General features: G+C 38.8%; 1 protein-coding gene across 1 annotated transcript in view; it reads right to left on the reverse strand.

Annotated features, from left to right (window-relative positions):
• Nucleotides 1-16,819, reverse strand: part of SYT14 (synaptotagmin 14) — a 127,545-nt gene that overhangs the window by 59,834 nt on the left and 50,892 nt on the right. The window contains exon 3 of the mRNA XM_048225451.2: nt 2,688-2,959. Coding sequence (XP_048081408.1) covers nt 2,688-2,959 — 272 coding nt within the window. The remainder of the gene's footprint in view (nt 1-2,687; nt 2,960-16,819) is intronic.

Here is a 16,819-nt window from a genome sequence, read left to right on the forward strand (position 1 = left end):
ATTTCATAAGGTCTCAAAGAGGGTTAAAAGGGCGGGCCTTTACAGATAAAAACTATTTGTGTTCTGTAACAGGCAACTAGCAAATGACTCTTCCTTTCAAGGTGTCTGATTAACGTTTTGAACCATTGTTAGCCAGCAACAGGTTGTCAAGAGAGTTTGTGACTTCCTTGCCAGGGAACTTTCCGGAACCCTCACTCCTATCTCAGTTCAGTCATGTATGCGGAAGGGCTCTAACATAGCTATCTCCTGGATAAACCAAGAGGACAGTAAGAATTTTCTATTTGATAAATAACATCCATTAAAGGAACAGTACTAAGCAAAATAAACTTGAAAAAACACAAGATTGGGCTTTATAACGGGCTATAAAAGGACCTAGATATTGATATAATGTGCTTTTGCTGTATTGTTTGAATATATTCAATTCTGCTATAGAGACACAAAAACAAGCAGCATACAAGAGACTCATCAGTGTTAACAGAGAGCAAGCTGGCAGCTTCTAAAATATGGGCAAAACTCAAAGGCTGTATTAACTATAATGAATGAGGAAGTAACTTGAGAGACAGGCAAAATTCCGAAGATACAGTAACTACAGACAGTAACTAAGTTAATAACTTGGATTATATGCCAAAGATAGACATAATAAATCAAAAATATTATAGAAAAAATGAGTACTACCTAGAGAAAGGGATGTAAAGCCCAAGCCATGATCATGTCACCTCTGAGCTAATAGCTGTGTCACCCATGTGTTCCTTAGATCGAAGTGCAAATAAAAAGGTTAACTGGCAAGTTTCACTGATGACCAGGAGGAGTACTCGTCCCTACATCTCTCCCAGAAAACACAGTTTTTGGTCCTTGGCATCCTTGTTCAAATCTCAACTGTTAGGGCCCCTGGCTGGCTCAGCCAGGAGAGCATGTGACTCTTGATCCGGGGGTCATGTGTGCAAGCCCCGCACTGGGTGTAATTACCTAAAAAAATCTCAACTCTTGCCCTTGTTACCACACCATATAAAGGGAAGAGCGATGGGGCAGAGTGACAGGACATTTGGGCATTACCTAAATCAAGGCTCACACGGTGTGTTCCTGCCACCTGTACCTACTGGCATCCTATCCTAGGTGTGTTAACCTAGCTCATCTTGTTCCTCTTACTTCTTACTTTACATCTGAAATAAATTAAACGCACACACGCACGCGCACACACACGTAATCTGAGCATCCGAATTTGGTCCACGAGTCCTCTGAAATAGCGTGCCTGGTGGTGTAACCGGGAGGGTACCCGGGCATCGAAGTAGTTTCCCACACAATGGTTTAGGTCAAAAGGGGCACAGAAGAGAGTCGGTTAAGAGCACTGTGTGTGCGGTCGGGCCGACCTGGGTTTGGAGGACAGCGCCACCATCTGAGCGGTGCTCACACGCGGGCAAATGCTTCACTCTCGGAGTCTGAATGTTTTTGTTTGTAAAATGGAAATAAGTTCCTGAAGATGAGGGTACTAAGGCGCAATGTGCTGACTGGAGAGCTTATAGCAAAATCTCTGGCGTGACTGTTGCCAGCTATCGTTGTTGTCAGTTCCACGCTGCAGGCTTCACCGCCAGCTTGTTGGCTACCTCTCGGGCGTGGAAGCCTACAGAACAGTGGTCTCAAATACATTCAGGCACAGGGCACAGAGAAGGATTCCGTGTGGAAAATCACGGAATACTGATGTACTAAATTTAAAATACCAACGTGGAATTTTCTGCTGAGTTAGATACTGTATTAGAATACTAGAAACAGTAGAAAAGTAGTAACAGATAACATGTTTTTAGAAAAACTTAAAATTAAGGGAATTCTGTTTCTAGCTCTACCTCCATTATTTAATTTTGGCAGTAGATGAAAATTCAGCCAATTAAGAACACTGACACACTACGGTATTAGGAAATGTTGTCTGGGACAAAAGTCGTAAAAACCTGCAATCTAAAAGAAATAAATCCTAAAAGTACATACTACCTAATGGAAACCTTTAAATCACCTTTACAGTTTTCATCGTAAAAGGAAGATTAAAACAAATCCTTTTTAGAACATGGAGGACTTCAAAAGTTCAACACACTGATTTTTGTTGTCATTTTCACATTTTTGCTTCAAAATAGGAAATAACCAACAACGACTCCAAATGCACGATGCAGCGCAGTCAAGTTTCATGAGCAAAGCTGAGCATCACTTATCCCTTCCCTGTTCCATATGAAGGTGCAAAAACATTATTTTTGGTAAAACCTATAAAACACGAATGAGCAACCTCCCCAAAGTAAAAATATCCCAAATAAAAGAATTTTAAAAATAAAAAGCACATAAATCGGAACCTCAAGATGAAAGAAACAGGTAAGTAATTCCAGAATGTTTTGTATAAAATGTGAAAATAAAAAAAGACCTCTCTTGAGGCTGAAACCGGGGGAAGATAATATGTTTCAGTATCTTGTGAATTGCTCTCATTTTTACCTACCCATCCTCCTTTTGGGGAAAAGGGAGGGTGGTGGGTGGAGAATGGTTGGGACGGTCCCGCTAAGTCTGCCGGGTAAAGAGGAGATCAAGGATAACACTGGTACCATAAGTCACAAAGGACGGGATAGTGATAAAACCTTCTTACCAAGAGGAGAAGCACAGGGTTATCACCCTCCAATAACATCCACGTAAAAAGCTCTAGGTGCTGTTTTACTTACTTCCGGGCTCAGGACTGCAGTGCTGTCACTTGGCACATCTTCTTCAAATCCTTTATTAGGAAAACTTTCTATTTCATGACCTGTGCTTCCTTCACTTGGGCACTTGTTATATGAGCATCTTGGACTGTTGCTGCAGTGGGAAAATTCACATTTACTGTCCCCAATTTCTGAGGGCGTACATGAGAGATGGGGAGAACCACTGTCATCCTGATACGGTGGTGGCTGCAACTCATCCAGTGGGGGTGTTCTTCTCATTCTCTGAATGCAGTTTCCTGACAATGATTAAGAATCTGGTCACTGTTTCCAATTAGCCTCAACATGCAGAACAGTCCACAATTACTGTAAAGAACTTTAAAGAAACTGGATTAAAAAATGGGTGGCAACGTAACTAGTAGATTCACTCATGAGTTTCCTTCTTCCCTAGTGGAGAGACGCAGAAATAAAACAGCCCGGTTTCCCATTCCTCTCCTCCCGCACAGTAAGATTAGGAAAAATAAGTCACATATGCGGAGAGGTGCTGTGATATACCATAAAGATGGGCGAGCGATACATATTAATGAGATAGTTTAGTTAGTTCGTTCTTTCTTTCACAACCATCTGGAAGCACACGCATATTTTGCCTACTCCCCTGTGGTGTCTGGCCTCTGCAGCCACACTAGGTACAAACACGGGAGGTACCACAAACATAAAAACCTCATTTATTTTCTTCAGCTACTGAGATGGACTGAGTAGCATTTCGGCTCAGCAGTCTCAGAAACTGTTCCTCCACACCCACCCGAGACCCAGAATCCTAAAACGAGGGGCACTGGGAGTCTAGGCCTAATCCCCATCGAGGAGAAGCCGAACACTGCATTTCAGCTAGTCTCCCCGATCAGGCAGCCACTCCCTGCCCCACTGCACCCTGCGCCCCTCCTCCTTCTAACGTATAGGGCTCCCCCTTGTCCACAGCAGGCATTTCTACCTCCAGCAACGAATCTGAAACCACGTTTTCTTTCAGTCTTAAATTATCCTTTTAATTTTTACCTCAATGATCTGTCTCGGTAGCTCAGAATAAATAGGTCTGTGAATAGGATAGAGGTGGGGGGGAGGGGGGGAGTAAAAAAATGGAGTTGAGTATACAATTTAAGAGTAGTTAAGTCTCTGTAGATAAATCCTGAATGCAATATCAAGTATTAAATTTAAACACTGCTCATTTTTTCTTTTAATGGACTGTGAATCTTCGTTCTTAAAAGGGACCCTGAAAAAAGGTATTTTGTATTATAATTCTTATAATGGAGTTCAGTTCAAATGCTCAATAGGTCTTCTGTTCTTCCTAAGACAGTAAAACTTTACATAAGAAATACAAAGCTCATTTAAAAATTATCACAATGCCTGGTTCAAATGAAAAATATTAATTTGCATGAACTTAGCACAAATTTACATATTTGCTCAGAAGCCCTAATTTTAGAAAAAGAAAACTAAATGTCTTACCTAGTGAGCCTAAAATACCAACTTTAGTTTATAAAACATAAGCAAAAGATAAAAAAGTTACTGAATTAACATACTTGAAGCTAAATTTGAGAAGGGAAGATAGATTAAATTGATACATTGCACGCAGGAGCAAATAAACACCCCAGATTTCAGAGAGGGGCTTGCAGGAAACCTTTGGATTTCCTGATAAAAGCAGGCAGACTCAACTGGCATGCACTTTTTGTCCCTTCTCTTTCCTCCTGCCTGGAGCTGCTGCAGCCATCTTGTAACCATGAAGTCACAAGCATGACAATGAAAGCTAAGGATAAGGAAGCTGAAAAATAGAGAGCATCTGGGTAACTGAAACATCACTAAGTAGCTATCTCCAAACTTCTTGAAGCCTGAGACAAATCCCTCTAGGTTAAAAAACATAACAACAACAAAACATTGACAGTTGGATTTTCTGTTTCCAAATATATTCTTTATTGATACTTTCAAAGTTATTTAACCAATATCCTCCCCTCATTAAAAATGTATATTTAAATCAGCCATTGAATTATAAATTAAACAGCATTACCTAGTATTTGCTGTAATATGAAGTCAATTAAAAATTTCCCAATGTAGTGGTTTTAGGAGTCAGCATACCATCTTCTCTTTTACGTTTTTGTTTTTTTTTTTAAAGAGAGGTGATCTTTCCCAGATCTCAGACCTGACTGCTCAGCATATTATCACACAGGTCACAGGTACATATCTATTCCTCAAACCATCCCTGATGGGGGGTGGGTGGGATTACCACAATTGACTTAGATTAGTCAGAAGCCATCAAAGTGAAGCTGGGGATAGAGTCAGCTTCAATTTCCCTATCTACATGGAAGAGAGTAGACGCCACTCACTAAGAAAAAAAGAAAGAGAACTTGAATGAATAAAATGAGATACGAAGACGGAGACATTACAACTGATACTACAGATATAAGAGATCATATGAGATTACTATGAACAATTATATGACAACAAATTGGACAACCTAGAAGAAACAGATACATTCCTAGAAACATACTAGCTACCAAGACTGAATCACAAAGAAATAGAAAATGTGAACAGACCAATAACTAGTAAGGATATTAAACCAGTAATGAATAGCCTCCCAACAAACAGATGTCCAGGGCCAGATGGCTTCACTGGTGAAGTTTACCAAAACTTAAAGAAGAATTAATACTAACTCTTCACAAACTCTTACAAAAAACAGAAGCAGAGGGAACACTTCCCAACTCATTTTACCAGGTCAGCATTACCCTGATACCAAATCCACGCAAGGACACTACAAGAAAACTACAGGCCAATATCCCTAATAAATATAGATGTAAAAATTCTTTTTTTAAATAATTTTTTTATTATATTATGTTAGCCACCATACAGTACATCCCTAGTGTTTGATGTAAAGTTCCATGATTCATTACTTACGTACAACACCCAGTGCACCATGCAATACATGCCCTCCTTAATACCCATCACCAGCCTATCCCATTCCCCCACCCCCCTCCCCTCTGAAGCCCTCAGTTTGTTTCCCAAAGTCCATAGTCTCTCATGGTTCATTCCCCCTTCTGTTTACCCCCACTTCTTCTTCCCTTTCTTCTCCTACCGATCTTCCTACTTCTTATGTTCCATAAATGAGTGAAACCATATGATAATTGTCTTTCTCTGCTTGACTTATTTCGCTCAGCATTATCTCCTCCAGTCCCTTCCAAGATGCAAAAATTCTTAACAAAATATCAACAAACCAAATTCAACAACACATGAAAGGCATCATACAACATGATCAATTGGGATCTATTCCAGGGATTCAAGGGTGGTTCAACAACTGTAAATCAGTGGTGTAATATATTAACAAAATAAAGGATAAAAATCATATGATCATCACAGTTGATGTAGAAAAAGCATTTGACAAAATTCAACATCTATTCATGACAAAAACTCTCAAGAAACTGGGTAGAGAGAGAATGTTAGTCAACATATTGAAGGCCATATACAATAAACCCCTAGCTAACCGTATATTCAACAGTAAAAAGCTGAAAGCTTCTTTTCTAAGATAAGGAACAAGACAAGGATGCTGACTCTTACCACATGGAAATCCTAGCCAGAGCAATTAAGCAAGAAAAGAAAGAAAAGACATTTAAGATGGAAAAGAAGTAAAACTGTCTCTACTTCCAGACCACATGATATTATATGCAAAAACCCTAAAGACCCCACCAAAAAACTGTTAGGACTAATGAATGAATTCAGTAAAGTTGTGGGATACAAATCAATATAAAAAATCAGTTGTATATCTATATACTAACAACAAACTATCAGGAAGGAAATTTTTTAAAATTTCATTTACAATTGCATCAAAAAGAACAGAATACCTAGGAATAAATTTCATCAAGGAGACAAAAGATCTACCTGCACAGCTAACTAAGAACCACAAGATACTGAGAAAGACACAAAATAAATGGAAAGACATTTTAGGCACATGGATTGGCAGAAGTAATATTGTTAACATGTCCATACTACTCAAAGCAATCTACAGATTCAAAGTGAACTCTATCAAAATTCCATTGGCATTTTTTCACAGAAATAGAAAAAAACAGTTCTAAACCTTGTATGGAACCACAGAAGACTCCAAAAGCCAAAGCAATCTTGAAAAAGAAAAAGCTGGAAATACCACGCTTCCTGATTTCAAACTATATCACAAGTCTATAGGAGTCAAAACAGTATGGCATTGGCATAAAAACAGATACACAGATCAAAAGAACAGAGAGCCCAGAAATAAATGCATATATTGCCAATTAATTCATTACTGCCCAGCCAAGGATATACAATGAGGAGAGGATAATCTCTTTAATAAATGGTGATGAGAAAATTGGACAGTCACATGCAAACTAATGAAATTGAATCACTATCTTATATCATAAACAAAAAACCAACTCAAAATGGATTAAAGACTTGAACATAAAGCTTGAAACTATAAATCTTAAGTGCGAACATAGGGAATAAGCTCCTTCACACTGGTCTTGATAATGCTAGAAGCAAAGGCAATAAATCCAAAAATAAACAAGAGGGACTATATCAAAATAAAAAGCTTCTGCACAGAAAGCCATCAAGAAAATTATATATAGACAACCTATGGAATGGAAGAAATACTTACAAATAATATATCCAATAAGGGGTTAATACTCAAAATATATAAATAACTCCTACAACTTAACGGCAAAATAGCACTCTGATTTAAAAATGGGCTGAGGAACTAAATAGGCATTTTTTTTCAAACAAGACATCCAAATGGCCAATAGGTACATGAAAAGGTGGTCAACATCACTAGTCATCAGGGAAATGCAAATCAAAAGCATAATGAGATATTTCACACCTGTTAGAATGCCTAATATCAAAAAGACAATGGATAACAAATGCTGGCTAGGATGGGGAGGAAATGGAACCTTTGTGCACTATTGGTGGGAATGTAAACTGGTAAAGCCAATTTGAAAACAGTATGGAGATTCCTCAAAAAATTAAAAATAGAACTACCATATGATCAAGCAATTCTACTTCTGGGTATTTATCTGAAGAAAATGAAATCACTACCTCGAAAAGATACCTGCACCCCATGTTCACTGCAGTATTATTTATAATAGCCAAAACATGCAAACAACCTGAGTGTCCATCAATGGATGAATAGACACACACACACACACACTGGACTACTATTCAGCCACAAAAGAGAAGAAAATCCTGTCATTTGCAACAACGCAGATGAACCTAGAGGACAAGTGAAATAAGTCAGAGGAGAGAGAAAAATACTGTATGATGTCACTTCTATGTGGAATCTACAAAATCTGAACTCAGAGATGCAGAGAACAGATCGGTCATTGCTAGAGGTGGGGATGGGGCGGTGAAGGAAATGTGTGAAGGTGCTTTCCAGTTACAAGATAAATTAAGTCCTCGAATGTAATGTACAGCATGGTGACAGTTAACAATAATGTACCGTAGGCTTGAAACTTGCTAAAGGAGAAGATCTTCAAAGTTCTTATTAGAAGAAAAAAAATGTGTAACTATGTGAGGTGACTGATGTTAACTAACCTTATTGCAGTAGTCATTTTGCAATATGTATATATCACGTTCTATGTTGTGCTAATACCTTGGACTAATATAATGTCATGTATCAATTATATCTCAATAAAACTGGAAAAAGAAAAGAATGACTAAACACTTCCCTTTCAAAATCTTATACACTAATTGGGAGTATAAAAATACATATACACATGAAACCAAAGCAAAGAGAAAAACCAAAAGAAAACATGCCTAAAGAATATAGGGTCCAGGAAGAGGGAAGATAAAGGACACTGGCTAGAAAAACCAACACAATCAAGTCCTTGCCTTCCTTATCCTTCACTGTAAACACTATTAAAATATCTTCTCTCGGGGCACCTGGGTGGCTCAGTCGGTTGAGTGTCTGCCTTCGGCTCAGGTCATGATCCCAGCATCCTGGGATCCGGTCCTGCATCCGGCTCCTTGCTCAGTGGGGAGCCTGCTTCTCCCTCTGCCTGCTGCTCCCCCTGCTTGTGCTCCCTTTCTCTGACAATTAAATAAAATAAAATCTTTGAAAAAAAAAATCATCTCTCTCTGTGGCTCTTTCTTCTTTAATAGCAGTTTCACTGTATTAATCCTCATGTGACCAAGACCATCTAACTTCTGTCTGGTAATAATCTTATACCTTACCTCCTTTAGTTTGCTTTTTACATCAGGTCCCTGTCTAGCTGTCAGCCAACTAGGATATATTTACACAGCTGAGCTCCAGTCATCTGGCTCTTGCTGAGATTCAGTGACCAAGGCAGAAATTACCCAAAAGACATTTAGTGATATTTAAAGATACTAAGTAAGCTCCATGAGTAGACCTCATTAGCGTTTCTGGATTTGAGAGAAACAATTTTAAAGCTGTGAATTTTGGAATATACATATCAGGATATATAAAATAATACATGTAATTTATATATTATATATAATAAATATATCATGTACTTTATATTTATTGTATATTTATATAATACTTTCCAATTATATAAACACATAACTTTGTAACATGTAAATTATATATTATTCATAAATTTGTATATACTTATATAAGGTATTATATAAATCCTTAAAGTTTTGAAAATAATAATACCATATGTTTCACTTTTCACTTTACTTCTACATTTTACTCTACAAAGTGAAGAACACCCAAATGTATCCAGAATAGGAATTTCATTTAAAAAAATGCAGTTATGAAGATTTTTCCTTTTTTTTTTTTTAAGATTTATTTATTTATTCGACAGAGAGAGACAGCCAGTGAGAGAGGGAACACAAGCAGGGGGAGTGGGAGAGGAAGAAGCAGGCTCATAGAGGAAGAGCCTGATGTGGGGCTCGATCCCATAACGCCGGGATCACGCCCTGAGCCGAAGGCAGACGCCTAACCACTGTGCCACCCAGGCGCCTCGAAGATTTTTCCTTTTTGAATCTTTTGCAACAATATCTTCTTTCTCTAATTGGCAACTACTTCATATCATATGCACAGTATAATAACTAAGAGTTGGCTAAAATTTAACAGATATTGGAAAAATTTTAATACAACTGTTTTAAAAATAACAATTTATACTACAGTTGTTCAATTACACTGTAAACATCCAACCTTAAGGGGAAATTGCTAGTAGAACTATTGAACACCAAAATGATGATAACCTACTATTACTTTTTCCCTCATTTTACACCCTAATTCCATACCTGTTTTGTGGAACCGACAGCTCCATGAAAGGACTCATACATGGAAATATTTTAAGCATGTTAGCATACCATCTGCATATTACAGAGCACCCACAAAAGAAGACAAAGTATGTTTCTACCTTACAAAAAGCCAGGATGCATGCATGTCTGGAATACGACCTGGAGCTTTTAACATACTTGAGAGTGGTTTTCTAAGTTTGAGAACCTCAGCTCTACAAAGTGGTGAACATTCTACATCGGCAGAATTCAGTTTTCAAGTGTCTATAGAAATTTGCCAAAATTGATCACATACCGTGTAATAAGTTAAGATTTGACATGTTTCACAAAACTGGAAGCATAAAGAAGGTATTTTCTGACTACAGTGAAATTAAACTAGGAATCAGAAACAAAAATATAATTTAAAAAAACTACAGAAATCTAGATAAAGTAACCAGAAATTTAAATACACTCCTTTGTAATTCATGGGTCAAAGAAGAAATCACAATAGAAATTAGAAAATGTACTGAAAATAATGATAATAAAAACGACCTGGGAGCACCTGGGTGGCTCAGTCGGTTATGCTTCTGCCTTTGGCTCAGGTCATGATCTCAGGGTCCTGGGATTAAGCCCCACATCGGGCTCCCCGCTCAGTGCAAAGTCTGCTTCTCCCTCTTCCTCTGCCCCTCCCCTTGCTCATGCACTCTCTCTCTCTCAAATTAATAAAACTTAAAAAAAAAAATCTGTATAAATACTTGTGGAATGTGGCTAAAGCCCCGCTTAGAAGGAAATTCACAGATCTAAGTGCATATGTTGGGGAGGGAAAGGGAGTGAGGTAGGCCAAAAACAGGGACCCAATTACTCACTTCTAGAAGTTAAAAACTTAAAAAACAAACAAGTTAACTCAAAGAAAGGTGAAAGAATGAAATAATAAAGAGCAGAAATAAAACAGAATACATACACACACACGAGAGCATTAGTAAACCAAAATAAAATTCATTGAGAACACTAATAAGATTAATAAGTTGCAGGAAGAGACTAGTCAGGAAAAAAAGAGATGATATAAATTATTAATATCAGGAATAAAAAGGAAGACCTCATTTCAAACCCATCAGATGTTAAAAAGAGAGCAAGCTTTTCTTTTGTCCTCTCCTTTTTTGGAAATTTCAGTCCTAAAGCTAATCAGTGGGGCTGAAGGAGGCAGTAGTCTGCACTGGTAGTGGCATATGTCAGAGCCTGGGTGGGCTGAGGATGTCTACGCATGGGAGAAGCCTAGCACACTATTTTGGAGCCCAAGAGAGACAAGAATGGCATCCATGTCCATATAGGGCAGCCCAGCGTGAGGTGTCAGAGCTCACACAGGGTAAAGAGGGGTATCCATGGGGCATCCTTAAACAGCATGCTAGAGCCCAAGCTGGGTGAGAAATGCCCAGCATGGAGAGCCAGAGCCTCAACAGCATAAGAAGATTCCCCATGGTGGGGCAGCCTCGCATGGGGCAACAAAGGCCAAACAGGGTGAGCGGTGTGTCTACAATGAGGGAAAGGGGAGTCAAAGCCCAAGGAAGATCAGAGCCATGGAGGGGGGACTGGCGTGGGTTGCCAAAGCCCAGGAAGGCTGAAGAGGGAACCCACACGGAGGTGCACCTGTGAAAGTGCATGGTTGCCCTGACACAGGAAAACCAGACCTGAAGCAGGATGGGGAAGGTAGCCATATGTGGGGGTAACCTGGAGTGTGGTGTTACGGCCCAAGTGGGGTGAGGAAGGCAACTGTGTGGGGACAAGGGGGAGTCCTGGAACACAGTGTCAGACTCCAAGCAGGAAGTCAGAGCTTTGGTAGGGTGGTGAGGACAGCTGGTCTGGAGTGTCAGAACCCACGTTTTGAGGGTCATATGGACATCCGCAAGTAGGAAAGGCTGCAAGGGATAGCAGAGCCCAACTAGGGTGAGGGGTCATGCATGCAGACAGAAGGGGGGATTCATCGAATAATAAATACATTAAGTTTAACGGAAGCCAGGTCTATCTCTCTGTGTTGGAAAAGGAAGTTACAAATATGGAAAGGGGAAAATCTAGAACTGTGGTCTGGGATTAGAACTGAGGATATCAACGTGAACTCAGTTTTTAAATATTAAGTAAACAGAGCATAAATATGCATATAATATGCATATACACATAGACACCAATTCCTAAGTATCCTAGCTCTGTCCACTGAGAGGGTTTAAGAACACCTCAACAGGGGCTTCTGGATGGCTCAGCTGGTTAAGCGTTTGACTCTTGATCTCAGCTAAGGTCTTGATCTCAGGGCTGTGAGTTCAAACCCAGTGTTCAAGAAGCTGGGCCAGGAGCTGGCCAAGAAGTAGGATGTCTTTTTCGCTTCCGAATCTCTGATCAAGCAGATCCCACGAATCCTAGGCCCAGGCCTGAGTAAGCCTGGCAAGTTCCCTTCCTTGCTGACCCACAATGAGAACATGGTGGCCAAAGTGGATGAAGTGAAGTCCACCATCAAATTCCAGAGGACGAAGGTGCTGTATCTGGCAGTGGCCACCGGCCAGGTGAGGATGACAGATGATGAGCTCGTGTACAACATCCACTTAGCTGTCAATTTCCTGGTGTCACTGCCCAAGGAGAACTGGCAGAACATGCAGGCTTTATCCATCGAGAACACCATGGGCAAGCCCCAGTGCCTATACTAATGCACAGTTTAACAAACCATAGTGCGCTACCATTAAAAAAAAAAAAAAAAAAAGATCACCACCTCAGCGGTGTGCACACCTAGTACCCAGATCCTGGCTTCTAAATCTATCCTTCACTACAAGGTACCAGAACTCTGTGAAGAAACAGCAAATTTCAGGACTAGGGAAAGAAGTTGAGAATAAGAACGTATTCAAAGAATGAGGGGGACATGTCAAAAAGACAAAGAAGCCAGCCTGAAGGGGTTTGCACTGAACAAATCCCACAGTCTGAGCTTCAAAATAAACAGTTGAAGTAACTGATTATAACACACTGAGGGAAAGAGGAAAACTTCAGTCCATCTAGATACAGATAAATACATGAATAAGTTGAAAGAATTTTGAGGAACAGATTACGTACACAGTTACAAAGTACTTAGTTATCAAGAGCACATGCTTCCTTAATGAGGAGATCAAAGTGAATAAGGTGAGTGACGCGACAAACCACAGTGTGCGTCACCTGACAGGATTCAGTGAGAGGAACAAGCACCACTTCCCTGGTCTTCCAGCTACAGCTGCATAACCTGAATCTAATCACAAGAAATATCAGACAAATGCAGCTATTCTAAAATAGAACTGCCCTGTAATCTTCGAAAGGGAATGACTGAAGAACTGGTCTAGCCTGGAGGAGACTAAAGAGACATGACAACACATGATTTTGAACGAGATCCTTTCGCCATAATGGACATTATCTGGACAACTCTTGACCGTAAATGGATCCCGAGGATGAGATGGCAACAATAAACCAGTGTTAATGTCTCTATTTTGATGGTTGTAGTGTGGTTATGTGAGAGAATATTCTTGATTGTAGAAAATCTACACTCTAGTATTGCGGGGTGATGAAGCATCAAGTCAGTGGGGAACTTACTCTGAAATAGCTTGAGGGGTAAAAAAGGATTTTGTACTATTTTTTGGTACTATTTTTCCAACTTTTGTTAATTTTGTGAATGTTTAAAAAATTCTCCATAAAAAAGACACAGTCCTATCTTTTGAAAATTTGAAAATCATAGGATACAAATTCCTAAAGAAACAAAACCTACACAGATTCAAGAAACAGGAAAGTTGTACAATCTTATACCTATTACAGAAATTGAACCCATATTTTAAAACCTTCCTAGCAAAGAAAAGTCCAGGTAAATTTACCATTTAAGGAAGAAAAATCACCAATTTCACGTGAAGTTTTAGCTAACATAAAAAAGAGGGAACTTGTGAAATTATCTTATGAAGCCGGCATAAACTTGCTACCAGAGCCTGATACACAATTTCTTTTAAGAACAAAGCAATCCCTCTTGGGAACACAGATATAAAAATTCTACACAAAATATTAGCAAATGCAACCCAGAGTCGTATAAACAGGGAACTACATCATAACCAACTTGGCTTTATACTAGGAATAGAAAGATACTGTACAAATGCAAGGTGGATTTACTATTAGAAAATTTATCTAATGTACCGCATTAAAAGAATAAAGGTAAAAAGTAATGTGATAACTGTAATCAATTTTTAAAAAGCATTTGAAAAAAAAGCATCTGATAAAATTCATTATCCATTCATGATAAAATCTCCGCTCTGCTCAAATGAGGGATAGAAGACAAATTCCTTTACTCCATAAAGAGTATCTTTGAAAGTCCTACAGCAAACATCATATTTAATGATGAAATGTTGAAAGCTTTACCTCTGGTATTGGGAATGAAACAAGGCTGCCTATTTATCACCACATCTATTCAACAATGTACTGGAAGTCTAGCCATTGCAATAAGGTGAGAAAAAGATGTAAAAGGATTGGGAAAAAAAGTAAGAAGTAAAACTGTTATTACTCTCAGATGACAATGGAGATAACAGAAATCCCCAAATACTTTAGAGATAATCTGTTATAGTAAGTAAATTTAGCAAGGTCACTGAATATGGTTACCAATGTAAAAAGATCCATTGAATTTTTACATACATGAGTAAAAAATTAAAAGGTGAAATTTAATAACAATCCCATATATACCAGATAACACCAAATACCTAAGAATAAATCTAAGAAATCACCTTGCTGTTATTTTTCATTTGGGGGTTTATAATTAGAATGTATACTCCTAGCAATTGGCAGAATCCACACTTCGGCTTTCTAAGCAATGGCTACATGGTGTAGGAAGGGACTGCTAGAAACAACTAGAGCTTCCTTTCTCCAGCAACAAATCATCCCAAGAGAAAAGGAGAGATTGGTCCACCATCAGAGACCTGAGAATTGCAAGTCTGGTGAATGTCTTCACTAGTTTGGTCACTGTGAAAATAAGCTTGAAAAATGATGGCAGATTATCATAAACTTCTAATTAGAAGATGACTTTAACTGGAGTTGCCACTCCAGATGGAGTCTCCTTATTAAGCAAATTAAAACAGCCTTGGGGGCGCCTGGGTGGCACAGCGGTTAAGCGTCTGCCTTCGGCTCAGGGCGTGATCCCGGCGTTATGGGATCAAGCCCCACATCAGGCTCCGCTGCTATGAGCCTGCTTCTTCCTCTCCCACTCCCCCTGCTTGTGTTCCCTCTCTCACTGGCTGTCTCTATCTCTGTCGAATAAATAAATAAAATCTTAAAAAAAAAAAAAAATAAAAAAAATAAAACAGCCTTGGTATTTGATATGTAGCTTTGACGTAGCAAATGCTTTTTCCTTTGCAACAATCGAGAGAGAACAAAAGTACCATGTTGTTTTCACCTGGCAAAGACAGCAATACTTCTACTTCCCAGCTTCAGGGAAACATAATAAAATATTCTTGTTCTACGCCACCATCTGCTTGGCAGAGACCTTGGCTGCCTCAACATTCCACACTACAGGCCCTTGATCCTCCTCTGAATGACAGCAAGCTATTAGGACCTGGAGAGTAGAAGAGTTGAGAGACTGAAGTGCCTTGGTAAAATATACATGTGTGACAGAACTGAGAACTCAATCTTACGAAAATACAGGGGCTTGCCACCTCAACAAAATTCCTGAGGATACAGGAGTATGATGGAATATTCCTTCCAATGTCAAAGAGAATTTACTACCCCTTGTCTGTGTCCCACTAGAAAGAGACAAAAAGTGTGGTTGGCCTCCGAAAGCAGCACATTCTGTGTTTGAGTATACAGCTTTGACCTATCTACAAGGTAAAATAAAAAGCTTTCAGCTTTGAGTAGCACCCAGAACAACAGAAGTCTCTCCAGATGATCCAGGGTATGGTGGAGTAAGCTTTACACTTGACCTTTAAAGACTCAGTAAACCAAATGGTCTTCAAATGTCTGTAGTAGGTGATGATGCTTGAAAGTATCGAGAAGCTCTGATGGTAGAATTGCATTGGAGGAGTCTAGATTTTTTTTTTTTTTTTTGGCCATATCTTTGCTGACATTTTTGCTTCTAAGATTTTAAGTCTTATTGCCAATGTGATGGGTAAAAGTTGGTGTCTTGTTTTAAATTGCACTTCCCTTGTATGTAGGGAGGAGCACATCTTTATCAACCACTTATAATTTCTCTATATTCCTCACTAGACATGTACCTCTTTGAAGTGCTATAGTAGCCTGTTTACATTAAGCACAGTGTTCATGTGCTATTGGTATTTGGTACATGCTAGCTATAGCAATCTACATATTTGATGCAATCCCTATCAAAATACCAACATTTTTTCATAGAACTAGAATATAACTAAAATTTGTATGAAACCACAAAAGACCCTGAATAGCCAAAGCCATTTTGAGAAAGAAGAACACAGTTAAAGGTATCATAATCCAGATTTCGAGATATGCTACAAAGCTATAGTATGGTACTGGCACAAAAACAGACATATAGATCAGTGGAACACAACAGAGAGCCCAGAAATAAGCGTACACTTCCATAGTTGGTTAATTTATAACAAAGGAGGCAAGAATATACAACGGGGAAAAGAGTCTCCTCAACAAATGTTGTTGGGAAAACTGGACAGCTACATGCAAAAGAATGAAACTGGACCACTTCCTCATATCATACAAAAATAAACTCAAAATGGGTAAAACAACAACAACAAACAACCCTAAATGTGAGACTAGAAACCTTAAAAAACTCCTAGAAAAAAAACATAGGCAGCAATTTCTTTGAGACTGGTCATTGAAACATTTTCCTAGATATGTCTCCTTAGGCAAAGGAAACAAAAGAAAAATTAAACTACTGGGATTACACGAAAATAAAGACCTTGTAT

This window comes from Ursus arctos, unplaced genomic scaffold (genome assembly GCF_023065955.2).
Source record: "Ursus arctos isolate Adak ecotype North America unplaced genomic scaffold, UrsArc2.0 scaffold_2, whole genome shotgun sequence".
Lineage (NCBI taxonomy): Eukaryota > Metazoa > Chordata > Mammalia > Carnivora > Ursidae > Ursus > Ursus arctos.